Below are 12,853 nucleotides of genomic sequence, written 5' to 3'. Positions count from 1 at the left end.
CACTGGAGTGTGCTTGGTTGGTGTTTATTTACTTAGACTCTAGACATTTTTGTAAACCTTAGGAGTTGTGTTAGCATCATATTTCAACGTTTGCTTTATATATTTTATTCTGAAAACTATACGTCCGTCTGTCAAGTGATTTTTATTTTGAAAGCCTAACCTCGCTAAGTTGGCATGGCAACAGAACTGGTTCCCAAATCTCTATTGAAAAGTGTTAAGAGCGTAGACTTGGACTATTTTAAGGGGTTTAACATTTTAACTGTGTGCTCAAAGAGTGTTGGTGATGGCGGACATAGTCGCCGACCTGAGCACTCTGTGTTTTGAGAGCGGGCTCGCTGACGACGAAAAGAAGTTACTTTACCTCCGGGCGCGCTCGGCTGGACTGACATTTTGCGGGTGCGCGCACGCAGCTTTCGTGTGTGAGCTCATTGACTCGCTAAGGTGAACTCATCCCACACGTATAGTCTTGCAGTCATTTGAGTATATTTTAATCTGTCTGAGCTGCTTCATTCATTTGTATTATAGATGTGCCATCAGAAGGCGCACAGCGAAAATCAGAAAGCCAGTGGCACCAGGAGAGCACGACGACCTCCGCGTGGGTATACTTGGGATGGGCCATCTGGGAAAACAGCTGTGCCAAGCACTTCTTGAAAAGACCAAAATCAAACCCTCACATATTAAGATCTCCACTAGGAGACCAGAGTTAGCAGGTACACACGCACAAAAAGCCCAAATCTGAGAAAAATGCTTGTGATGCAGTGGATTTAAGATAAGCTTTATTAGTCCCACGCATGGGAAATTTGTTTTGTTACAGCAGTGGACAGTGCAAAGTTGCATAGAAAAAACAATGGAATAGTATATCCATAAGATACTGTACACAATAGAATATAATAAAAATAAAATACTATATACAATCGAATAAAATAGAATACAAATGCTGTATACAATATGAGTATAATAATTTCTTGTGACAGGATTTAAATGTCATGAGACACATAATCTTAAAGTGGTGGACCTATTTCCTTTTTATTCTGTTGTGTTTATAGAGCGTTACAGTGGTGGATGCTCATATTAGACATGGTCAAAGCTTCAAATAATTAGATTCTTTCGTTGAAGTAATCTATGTGAGGTGAAAGATCGCTGTTCATGTGGCTATAAATGCTAGCTTTCCTACTGCTGGCTCCTCATGATATCACTCAGAGTGGATACCACTAATATGGTCAAACCTTCTGTTTGCAAGGGGCAGCCAGTCAGAAGAAGGCTGGCTTAAGGGATGAGAAGCTAAAGCTCCTTGTTTCAGATAGTGGGTAATCTGAGGGGTTTCCATACGCTTCCTTAATGACTCTCTTCACTCTTAAATTTTTAAGCTACCCAGATGCATTTTTGAGCAGATTTAAGCTAGGTTGTTGTTGTTTTGTTTTTTCAGTTATGCCCTTTTAAGACTATGAATAGTTATTGGTTGCTTGTTGTGACTCTATGGTATTCTTGAGTTAATCATTAAGCATGTGTTGGTTTAACTAAATTGCACTTGGACCAAACTTCCGTGTGTACTGATAAAAGAAAAAAAGTGTTTGCTAAGATCGTTGTATGTTCTGTGTTTCAGTGGAATTTGTCCATACAGAAGTTGAATGTTTCTTTGACAATCGCAGACTGGCAGCATGGGCGGATGTTCTTTTCCTTTGCTGTCTGCCCTCTCAAATCCCAAAAGTCTGTGTTGATCTCCGCTCTCATCTGGCAAAACACTGCCTTGTGTACAGTTTCACCTCTGCCATTCCCGTCACCAGGTACAGCCATATTCACACACACAAAGGACTGGTCATTTCTTGGGGGGGTTGGGTCAATGAATCGCTTTCTTTTGAATTACTGTCTCAGATTAGCTAAGCTTCTTGGACACGACTACATCCTGAAGCCAAAGTATGACGTTGTCTCTTGTGACACTGTGGATGTTTGGCTGTCCTGCAGTCATGTGGCCTCAGCTTTAGCAGATCCTTTGCTGATAGAAGCATCGTGTCCTCTCACAATGAAAGGTATGTCACTTCAGCATCTTTTCATTTTGTTTCATATGTGACAGAAAGTATTTTGCATGAGCTTCAGTTAAACAAGTTCTTTACAAGTTCTGTTCTTAGTTTGTACATTTTGATTCCACATGTAGGAGGTATTTCTCTGGGTCTGAACTGGGTGTGTGCGGTGCTGTATATCCTGTTGAATATCTGCACCTCTGCCAGTCTGGGATCCAGTGAGGCTCTCCTCTTAATTAAATCAATATTTAAAGAAAAATGTGGAGACACTGTGCAATTAAATGCACACAGTTTCATCAATTCATCCTATGCATCTTCTCTTCTCTCAGATGAGTGAGTAGATCAGTGTTTGTTTGTTTTTTAAACTGTCATATATCTCATTTAAATAGTAATTATATATTTCAACTTTATTCCAAAAAGGCCTTTTCCCTGGATTTCACTTATGGATGCCCAGATCAGGGAGACCCCGCTGCTGCGCTTTCTATCAAGCAGTAAATCTGTGCAACAGTGCCTCTCTGCAGCTTATAAATCCCAGATGGAGACACCAGCAAAGTGACACACTGATCAGCCACAGCATTAAAATCACTGATACGTGAACTCAGTCTCTGTGAACCATGTCTCATTTTGAAAGAATACATAACAATACGAAAAATTAAAAAGTAAATAAAAGTCTGTTTAGCTTTTTGTGACCTGTCTTAAATAATGAGGCTGGTCAGTTGCTTCCAATTCAAAATTTGTATTACTGTGTTACATTTTCAATTTTGAATGAAAATCATTTTATAACATGAAGGACTCACTAAAGTTTGTGAAATGTAGATAGGTTTACTTCAGATACTTTTATGCAGTACAGTTACAGTGCTGTGCAAAAGTCTCAAGCTTACTATGTTTTTTTATTTTCTCTATTAAGCCACTTAACACTGACCTATGAAACATTAAAGCATCAAAAAATGCACTCATGGATGAACAAGTGTTGTCTCTATACAGCACAGGCGACTTGGGAAAGAACCAATTTTAAGTTGTATCTGTAGCTACTTTGGTGATGGCAGCCTCTTGCAAAAAACCTGGACCTTCATCTACTGTTCACTGCAGCCTTGTCAGTAAAGATCTCAGTGGAAAGACTTCTGTCAAGAAGCCTATCTTAAATAAGGAAAATGGGGAGAAACAGCTGAAGTATACCAAATTACACACCAAATGAACTGAAGACAGGTCCGATGGAGTAATGAATCCAGATGTGACATACAGAGGAGATCAGGGGTGAGGTACAACAGTGAGTGTCTACAGCCATCTGCAAGACACGGTGGAGGCACTGTCATAGTTTGGGTTGGCATTTAAGCCAGTGGTGTTGGGGATCTTGTTGAAATTAATGCAACAACATTAGGTTTGATTGCCAAAAGCTTCATTTTTCAGCATGACGATGATCCCACATGCACTGCCAATGCATTAAGAGCATACTACGCACAGGGGAACACTGTCAGTCATGGATCGCCTCCCCAGATCCTGGACCTCAACAATATTGAAACAGTGTGGGATCATCTTGACAGGGAATGGAACAAAAATACAGCCAACATCTAGAGAAGAGCTTTAAAGATTGCTTAAAGAAATAACAGGAAAGCTTGTCTAAGAGAGCTGTAGTTGTACAAACTCTGCTTTTGTCTTACATGTTGTCTTTCCATTTATGTACAAGTTTTAATAAATTTCCTATTATTTCCTATTTCTTTCCTAGATTTTCCCAATTGAATAAGAAAAGCGGGGGGGGGCTCAAGACCTTTGCAGAGTACTGTATCATGAGAAAAAAGACTTAAAACTGAAAAAAAAGATAGTTGTTAGATTTTGTTAAATAATCTGTGTTTATGATTTGGCTTTGGGACGTATACTTTTAGACTGGTTTAAATATTAAGCAGCGGCGTATGTCCTCGGAGGAGCTGCAGTAGGCTCCTGGTAAGGATGCAGATTCGCAGATTTTCCGAGAAAAGACGGAAGTGTCAAAAAATCCGGGTCTGTTTTTTCCTGTTGAGCAGCAGAAGCAGCAGCGGCAGCACTGTGGAGAGGTCCCTCACATGATTGCAGGGATATGGAGGCGGTTTTCCTCATGCCCTGAGCTTGATTAAACTAAAATCACATCATATTTTCGACGCTACGTTGTGGTGAGATAAGTTTTTGGCTGTCCTTTTAACTGCTCGCTGGTTAGCTAGCGTGAGCTATAAGCTAACAGCTAGCCTGGTTAATGAAGCTAGAGTTCCACGCACATGTAAACACAGCTCGTCGCTACTGCTTTAACTGTTAAATCAGAAGGCAATACTGCGGTTGACGGGGTTTATTATGTGAAACGGCAGCTTGTTTAGTTTAAACAGCCTGCTTTAGGAGGCTAGCTTCACCCGTCTCCCTCCCCTGTGGTTGGGAGGGGCGGGGTTTCATCTTTTTGCAGCCACGCAGACTGAGGTGTTTGCCTTCTCAGGACAGCCATGGAGAGATTAGAGGCTACATCACAGCTCCAGTCACGGCTTTCATCACTGTCTTTCTCATCTTTCCCCGGAGTAACAGCCAAACAGTGCGACAACACGCCACCGGACAGGTAACCTGTTGCTGCGGCTTTTAAATGGAGCTGCTATGCAGATGGGTGGTCTGAATGTTATCTTGGTTTAAAAATTCTATTCTTTCTTTACTTAAGGCTGCAGAATACAAATCTTTCAGAGAGCTTTACTCAGTCCAAAGACAGTATGGATGACACCAAGGAGGATTCAGGACGTCTTTCTGAGGTAGGTAATACTGTGTGCTTAGGTGAGCTGTAAACAAGTTGCAGTAAATAGGGAGGCATAGTCTAACAATTTAAGTCTTTACAATAATAACCCCGATGTGTGCGCATATTGAGGGTAATGACGAGGCCCCTGCTGAGCTGGCCCTGGGGGAAGGAGGCGAGGAGAACAGCAGTGCAGGGAGCTGTCAGCTCTCCGCCGAGATGAAAGGTGAGGACCTGCAGTGTGCCATAGTGACAGCTGCTTTGTTCAGCAGTGATTCTGACTCTGCGGGTTCATAAACGTCCCGCTAATTGCAGTGTGCGTGCACAGTATTTGCTTGAGATTTTGCCATCTTAAAATGAGTTGGATAAAGTGTTGCAGTTGCTGTCACATCTTGTTAAAGTCACTGCCGCGTGTCCCTTCTGATGGCAGCCCAGATGCCGCCCCTGAACCCCCCGACAACTTGGACATCTGCTGCTGTGAAGGAGTTAAAGGTGAAGCTCCGAACAGAGAAGGACAGCATGGTGACCGTGTACCGAGGCGACATCATGACGGTCCACGTGCCCACCGTGCCCGAAGCCAATAAAGTGTGCTGGGAGTTTGCCACAGACGGCTACGACATTGGCTTCGGCATCTATTTTGACTGGACTCCCGTGACGAGTCGGTCCATCACGGTGCATATCAGCGAGTCGAGCGATGACGAGGACGAAGAGGAGGAGCTTGAAGGTCAGGCGCCGACGCCCCTCTTTGCGATGGCAGTTGTACTTTTATATGTTTTCCCCCCACTGGGGTTACGATTCGGTGTGTTGACTTTGTGGATCATGTGATTTCTGCAGGGCCCGTCGGCAACGGGGACGTCGAGAAGGGCTCCAAAACTCACACCAACTCTAACTTGTCTGAAATCCTCCCCGTGTACCGCCAGGACAGCCACCTGTCCGTGCAGGGGGGGAGCCACGAATTTCCAGGTGAAGGCACTTATCTCCTGAAGTTTGACAACTCCTACTCCCTTTGGCGAAATAAAACACTTTACTACAGGGTTTATTATAGTGCCTGAGATGCCCATTTATCGCTTATGAATGTACAATTTACTGAAGAACAATGAACTATTTTTGATTCCACACTTGTTGGGGGAGGGATGGGAGGGAGACATAATTGAAATTCTAAAATAAAATAGAAAAAAAAAAAATATATATATATATAGGGATATCTATTTTTTAGCACCGTCTGCTTGTGTTGTCTCTTGTTGAATTTAAGTTTGTAATCCCACAGATTTCAAACGCTTCAGTGTCTTGCTAACATGTGTTTGAAGAAGCCTTGCATATGTGCCATTTTTCCCATGTGTGCACCGTGCTATTTGGTCAAGTGCCCATCATAAAATATCTATTGTCTTCACCTGTAACAGATCTATGGTAGCAGTGATCAGGGAAGACCTGCACGGGTATAACTGTGTTAAATCAGCTATGATCTAAAGAAAGAAGCTTTGTTGTTGTGTGTGTGTGTGTGTGTGTGTGTGTGTGTGTGTGTGTGTGTGTGTGTGTGTGTGTGTGTGTGTGTGTGTGTGCGCTTGTGCACCTTTTTTTTTTCTTCTTATTATTCTTATTGCTTTGTCTTTGTTACCAACCTAACTTATTTTTTTCTTCTCTGTATTGATCCTAATCACGTGAGATTTCAGATTATGTAAATTCAGAGTATGGCGATGTCTGCTGTCACAGTGGTGTGTTGGTTAAAAAATATATATAAGTCGAATGTACTGAAGCAAGTGGTAATCAGACTGTGCTTTTTATGACACAATTAAAAGCCATCCCTTATCACATGCAGCTCCTTATGTAATAAAAAAATCAATATTTACATTTGACTTGCACACTTTCATTATGTTTGGAGGTAGATTATTTTTTGTGCACAAGTCTAAGAAGTAAGTTACTGTTTTGTTTTTGGTCTTTTTAAAAAAAAAAAAAGATTATCTTTCTTTCCTCATTTCAATCACTCTTTGTGCATCTTCCAAAGATTTCACAGATCTGGCTGCTGACGTTGTATACAGCATACTGTAAAGCAACTGATACTGTTACTGTACTAAACCCTCGCTGTAAGTTATGCTGATGGCATCAAATCCTGAAATTTCTAATTCCTCAAACAGACCATTGTCTCATTTCCTTTGTGGTTAATTGAGGCGATTAGATAAAACCAGCATGAATCACGGTCGATTACTGGACAGCTTGAGAAAAAAATAAATTAAAAAATGGCCAGCCAAAGCTGCGCATTTCACCCGAGACCCCGTCATTTCATAACAGTCTCGCTGCACATCCAGGATTAGAAAGCACTTCAGGGTGGCCCCTTGTGTTTCCATTAAATTGTGACATAAGGGGATTGATGTAATAGTTGCACAGAGGTGCTGATGAAACCAGGTTTTATTTTCAGTTCTCCCTTAAGGCCTCACACAATCTTACGACGCAGCTAGTCTTGCTTGGGCTTTACTGGATTTTTCTTTTTTTTAAAAAGAAAAATGGTCAATAATTTATGGAAAGCTACTCTCAGTATCATCAAATTCATTATTTATTCAATTAACTTCACGGAAATATAAAGATGTACTAGATTCTAACATAATCCACATTATCTACAAGCATATGATGGTCGAATGTCAGCTGGCATCCAGAAGCTGTTTAAAAAAAAGGGGATAATAAATACAAATGAAGATGAAGTTATATTATTTTGAGAAACCCAAGGTTAGCACAAATGTGAACAGTCATTGAGTTTCTGTTTCGAGGCCTTTGGAACTGTACTGACTAAATAAAAATTTGCAGCACACTCGACTGCTTAAAAAATTGCATAGGACTAACATAATTATTCAGTACTGTGATAAATGCTCCTTTTCTTTCTTTTTTATGGTTTGTCTTGGTTCTGTATGTAAATCGGAGGTTTGGGATCTAATTTTCCTTATGCGGTCATTTTTTGGTCTGGCATCATGAGCAGGTGTTATATAAGCTGTAGCATCAACCTACACCTGTTTAGTTTGTCATTTGATTTCTTCTTTGTTTTTATCACTTAATTTCTTGTGATATAAACAATCAGAATAAAGATGAAGATAAATATATCGATTTACTCTTGTTATTCCAAACTCTACATCAGCTTGGGTCTCATTAAGTAAGAACCAGAGTGCATGGTTTCAGACTGCAAGTGGAGATGAACTCTAATAGAAGCTGTTTTTAGCATTGTCGCCTCTTAGATGAAATGTTGCTCCTGAGGGTGGACAGAATAATAAAGTAATATGACACAACCACACTGCATTAACACCACAGAGCCCAAGAACTGACATGATTATATTTTGTTGGCTTATTTTGGGCCCCCTAAGTACCAAGTGCACGCCATCAAAACACCACAGCCTACCTGAATATTTTTCCTGACCATGTCCATCCCTTTTACGACCACAGTGCACGATTAGTCTTTTTAATAAAAGTTCATTCACTGTTTGAAAATTTCAGATATCAGCCATTTTCTAGATGGCTGAAACACAAGTCTAATACACTCAGAAGTTTCTTTGTCCCACATATAATTCCCCCCCCCCCAAAACTATAAGTGCTAACATGAGGAAAACAGTGTAGTAGTAGAGATGGTAGCCACAAGCCACATTTCCTGGATGGACCTCGTACCTAAGCGGCCCCACTCTCACCTACTGATGAGAGAAGCTAGAACTCTCATCTGATATTGCTATTAGTGCAGTGGAGGTTCTCACTTGATCACCAATAATACGTGAAGCAAATATGACTGACGAAATTTGATCATGCCAATCAATTGTGTGTCTATAAAACAATGAAATGACTTTGAAAGTCTATTCAGTTAGCCCGCACAGATCCATAATAAATACTGATAGCAGATATTTGGTGTTTAGAGTTTAAATTGTAACTATTTTATTTTTATTTTTGTTATGAGACAAAGATCTTGAATTTGCTAAGCGAATGGATAGATGTTCAGTCATACACTTGACTTCCCTTTATCCAAAGACATATAGAAAGGCAGTGAGGCATCTGGAGTCCAACCAGCAGATCCACTAGGGGGCCTATTACTTAATTACTTTGACCTCTCACCTGTGCGTGTTCACCACGGCCTCGAGCTCCTCTCGGCCAATCAGAGGTTAGCACTGGAGATCTAAGTACCGCCGATGTTTGCTGCTCTCAGAACGTATTGGATCCGTAAAACAACATGGGGAGACTGAATTTTTATGTCCTTTGGTCTTTGCGTGACGTCCCCCGCCAGTTTATTAGGTATGTCGTTTGATAAATACATAATAATAATAATTTTAAAAAACCATGTTGACAGATTATTAAGGACGCGAAGAATCACTACTTGGACTCACTCTTCACAGCAAATCTAACCGGAGGTGCTTTCAAGTCCATGTCCCGCTGCCTCTTCCTAAGCAGCTGGTCATCTTCGGTCTGGGACAGTGGGAATGCAGTTTGACCACAATTTCAGTCGAGGTTCTGGTCAGTGCAGAAGTACCAGCTCAGAAAATTGGGATTCTGTCCTCTCAATTTAGGTTCGTGAAGTAGCCGCAAGGTTGTGAATTTGTAAACTAGAGTTTGCTGACATCTCTTTGTGCTCAGGTGTCTGACTTGGGAAGGTGACTGGAGCCCAGAGATGGTCAAAGTGGCTGCAGAGAGGGGCAGGAGGGGAGTTTATGGCAAGATTTTACTCACAGTCTCTGGAGAGGTACAAAACACAAGTATTTAGCGCGACCAGATCCGAAAAAACTCACGTAGAGCTCATGTTTGTGTGGGGAAAGTCTGGGTTATTTTACTAATGGTTAAATGCAGTGGGGAATTTACATATAGCCTCACTTTAAAACACACAAACTGTTCAGGCTACAGGTTATAGCATGCAAAGGGCAAATATAGCTTATCTGAATGCAATTAATCCAACTCCTGTACTGAGTAGATACAATAAGCCTAAAAGGAAGGTGAAGTTTAACCTAATATCTTATGCTGACTGCTTTTTTTTTTTTTTATAAATAACTCTTGGAAAACAGAATCTGATTCCACCATTTTCACCTTGCTATAAATAGCTTTATGGCATATATTGTCATTTAATATTCATTTCTTTGTGCTAGTTTCCATTACACTCCCTGCTTTCTTTGCGTCAGAGTGCTAGGCATCATGCCTATATGTGGGATTTAAAACAAAAAAGCAGTCTGTAGCTGATATTGCATAGTGGCATTTCACTTATTTCTTGCCAAGACTTGTGACCAGCCACAGGACAACTCCAGCATCTTCAGCAGTACCCCTTTGGTTCAAAGGAAATGCTTGTTCCCCGAAGGGCACGATGTGACCGATCATTCCACCACATTACACACCCAAGATGCTGAAAGTGAAACGGTGAGATAAACGGGGCCAAAATAGTTCAGTGGGAATGCACACTTTGGTTTTCGAGCGTCATGATTGTTCAATTAATACAAATCCAGGTGACTTCTGAGACCTCACACCTGAGCGACAGGAGCGACAGCGTGTGCTTTGCTGAGGTCCAAGTCAATAAAGTCGACACCAGTGACTCCGCTGTGGGGAATAAACCTCCAGTGTGGCCTACAGTGAGTGTTATCCTTAGGTGTATGTTAGTGTCTGCATGTGAGGGAAGTAACTGACGCAGGTCTGCTGTGCGCTCTGTGTGACTGGAAGGAAAAGACACCCAGACGTACAGTCATTGGTAGGAGAGGCCAACTGAGGTGGAGCTCTGAGGACGTGGACAGCCTCTCAGAGGATGTAGACCAAGCTTCGACCCCTAAGAAGATGAGGTCATCCGGGATAAACGGTCAAGAAGAAATGACTGTGCTCATAAAGAGTGAGAACAGAGGAGGTCAGAGGCAAAAAGGAAAAAAATATTGGGATTACACAGGATTGCACAGAAGTGGCTTTTACAAAGATTTGTGATTAGTTTCAGCGTGTCCGTCAAAGCGTTGGTGCCACACCATGTGTCTGAGTGACCCTGATACTGCCATCCTCATTGGAGGGGAGACTTCAGAACAAAACTACTGCAAAGACTCCCTGTGGAAGCTCGAGTTGGGTCAGTGGACTTTGCTGAATATACATCTGGCCATATATGTATATTAGCTCCCTGTATCTATAAAGCATGTCACTAGAGTGAAGGTGTGCGGCACCGGTGGAGGAAGCATTTGTACTTAATCGTTACCTGACCTCTTTTCAGACGGTGACTTCTGGTTCCCGCTGAACTCCTCTGCTTCTGGACCTGAACCACCCTGTGCCCGAGGACACACTGCAACCTATGACCCAGACTCTAGAGCAGTCTTTGTTTACGGTGGCCTGAGGGAGGGTCGGCGCTATACGGAGCTGTACATCCTTAATACTCTGACCTGGAAGTGGAAGCTTGTCAATGTGGGTTTGTTGTTAACATGCTGCGTTTTCACATTCTTTAAAAGCATGTACGTGTATGTGAAATAGGCTCTTTGTTTTTTCTTTTCTTTTCATTGCTGTATTTGTGGATATTTCCCATCCTTAAGGCAAAAGGCAGCGTTCCAAATTTAGCGTATCACTCTGCAGCCTTTTACAAAAAAGAACTTTTTGTCTTTGGAGGAGTTCAGTCAAGCCTTTCCTCAGGGGATAAATCCTGCAGTAATGCTCTATACATCTTCAACCCAGAGTTTGGACTCTGGTACCAGCCCATTGTGGAAGGGGACAGACCTCTGCCTCGGTTTGGGTCAGTCTTCAGTAAATTTACTGTACCCTAAGTGCTTTCTTAATTCTCAGGAATGCTAATTTCATGCTTTTTAACAGGCACACGACTACGCTTCTGTCTCAGAAGTTGATCATATTCGGTGGACGCAAGACAGCTGCTTACTTTAACGACCTCCATGTGTTAGATCTGGGTAAGATAAAGACCGCCACTGACCGCCTTAGATTGAAACAGAGTGTCCAGGATTGCACTGATTCTTACATTTTCCCTACTGAGTGCAGGATTTATGGAGTACACAGCTGTGAAGAGTGGGAACATGCCACCGCTGCCTCGAGGGTGAGTAAACTAATCAACCTTGATAAATGTCATCCATGTAGCCATCTGGTTGTAGTATCCTTGGGCATCCCAGAAAGAGTCAAGTGCAATTTTAATGTTGTTTAACACAAAATTCATCCTAGTGAGATTATTCTTTTCTTTTAGCTGAACATAATTCATATTTAAGAATATGTAAAGATTGGCCATAACAATGATACAGATAAAACCTCTTTATATATTAATTGACAGGTTTCATGCAGCACTCCCAGTTTCAGACAACAGGATTTTAGTCAGTGGAGGGTGCAGTGCAATTGGAGCCCTGCAGGATGTTCACATCTTTAATACAGGTGAGCAGGTTTTTTTTTTTTTTTCCTTCAGTATTATTGCTATTTTGCACGAAGCATCAATATTGATGAAATCAGCTGCTTTTTAATCGAGCTTCATTTCTTTTCTCCCCCAGATACGAATATGTGGACTTCACTGGTGTCTCCCCTGCTTTGCTCCAGGCCTCGTGCTGGACACAGCATGATGCTTTTGGGCAGCGCTATCCTAAGAGACACTGGGACACATGGACAGGGTGAAAATGTTAAAATCCAGTGTGCATTGCTGGTGTTTGGTGGGTCGGACTGCTCTGGTTCCTTTTATGATGACACAATCAAATGCACCGTGGAGATTCCTTTTGACAAATGAGTCCAAATTGGAAACAGTTTTTAGCCACCATGGCCCGTGATGTGATCAGACATGAGAAGAGCGTTTTGTCTGGAAGACTAATTCTTCTGCTTTGTGTTTTGTTGCAATGACTTTCTATTCATGTGTCTCCTGTGTGATTCTTTTACTTTATTATGTGTCTTCGAAAATCACCATCAGGCAACGCGCTGCGAACAGTGAGACGAGAGGTTTTCCACTTTGCATAGCAAATCTGAGCGTTGGGGTTTTTTTTTTTTTTTTTTTTTAAACACATTATTGTCCCGTACCTCCTCTCCACGTATCTGTATGGTGGTTTGTTTGTTTTTTTGTTTGTTTGTTTTTTTTAAAAAGGCAAATTAAAGTCATAGTTCAATTTCATGCTAAAATACTAATAAATATTTTTTTTTACTTGAACCTTTCTTGTCA

The 12,853-nt window shown here is 41.5% G+C and overlaps 3 protein-coding genes across 7 annotated transcripts; all 3 read left to right on the top strand.

Moving 5' to 3' along the window:
• Positions 1–130: 130 nt before the first annotated feature.
• noxred1 (NADP-dependent oxidoreductase domain containing 1) lies at positions 131–2,970 on the top strand. Of its 3 annotated transcripts, none has more exons than XM_026152395.2 (6): positions 131–396; positions 526–710; positions 1,604–1,784; positions 1,873–2,027; positions 2,153–2,351; positions 2,439–2,970. In XM_026152395.2, exons 1-6 carry the CDS (start codon positions 284–286, stop codon positions 2,572–2,574), a joined length of 969 nt encoding a protein of 322 aa, XP_026008180.1. In that variant the 5' UTR covers positions 131–283; the 3' UTR covers positions 2,575–2,970. The 3 variants fall into 3 exon arrangements, with proteins under 3 accessions (XP_026008180.1, XP_026008181.1, XP_026008179.1); XM_026152396.2 differs by having other exon boundaries at positions 131–441; positions 1,963–2,027; XM_026152394.2 differs by having other exon boundaries at positions 131–441.
• Positions 2,971–3,988: 1,018 nt separating this feature from the next.
• On the top strand, positions 3,989–6,899 carry tmed8 (transmembrane p24 trafficking protein 8). Of its 3 annotated transcripts, none has more exons than XM_080293497.1 (6): positions 3,989–4,162; positions 4,479–4,590; positions 4,687–4,774; positions 4,888–4,981; positions 5,186–5,479; positions 5,590–6,899. In XM_080293497.1, the coding sequence occupies exons 2-6, from the start codon at positions 4,481–4,483 to the stop codon at positions 5,805–5,807; spliced, it is 804 nt and encodes a 267-aa protein (XP_080149623.1). In that variant the 5' UTR covers positions 3,989–4,162; positions 4,479–4,480; the 3' UTR covers positions 5,808–6,899. The 3 variants fall into 3 exon arrangements, with proteins under 3 accessions (XP_080149623.1, XP_080149624.1, XP_080149622.1); XM_080293498.1 differs by having other exon boundaries at positions 4,444–4,590; XM_080293496.1 differs by having other exon boundaries at positions 3,991–4,162; positions 4,474–4,590.
• Positions 6,900–8,850: 1,951 nt separating this feature from the next.
• Positions 8,851–12,690, top strand: LOC113011990 (uncharacterized). Its single transcript, XM_026151910.2, has 13 exons — positions 8,851–9,009; positions 9,111–9,281; positions 9,349–9,454; positions 9,979–10,116; positions 10,203–10,325; positions 10,414–10,591; positions 10,670–10,798; positions 10,940–11,127; positions 11,253–11,449; positions 11,527–11,618; positions 11,707–11,761; positions 11,990–12,087; positions 12,201–12,690. The coding sequence occupies exons 1-13, from the start codon at positions 8,948–8,950 to the stop codon at positions 12,428–12,430; spliced, it is 1,767 nt and encodes a 588-aa protein (XP_026007695.1). The 5' UTR covers positions 8,851–8,947; the 3' UTR covers positions 12,431–12,690.
• The last annotated feature ends 163 nt before the right edge of the window (positions 12,691–12,853 follow it).

This window comes from Astatotilapia calliptera, chromosome 19, assembly GCF_964374335.1.
Source record: "Astatotilapia calliptera chromosome 19, fAstCal68.1, whole genome shotgun sequence".
Lineage (NCBI taxonomy): Eukaryota > Metazoa > Chordata > Actinopteri > Cichliformes > Cichlidae > Astatotilapia > Astatotilapia calliptera.
This window is presented reverse-complemented; position numbering and strand designations above follow the sequence as displayed.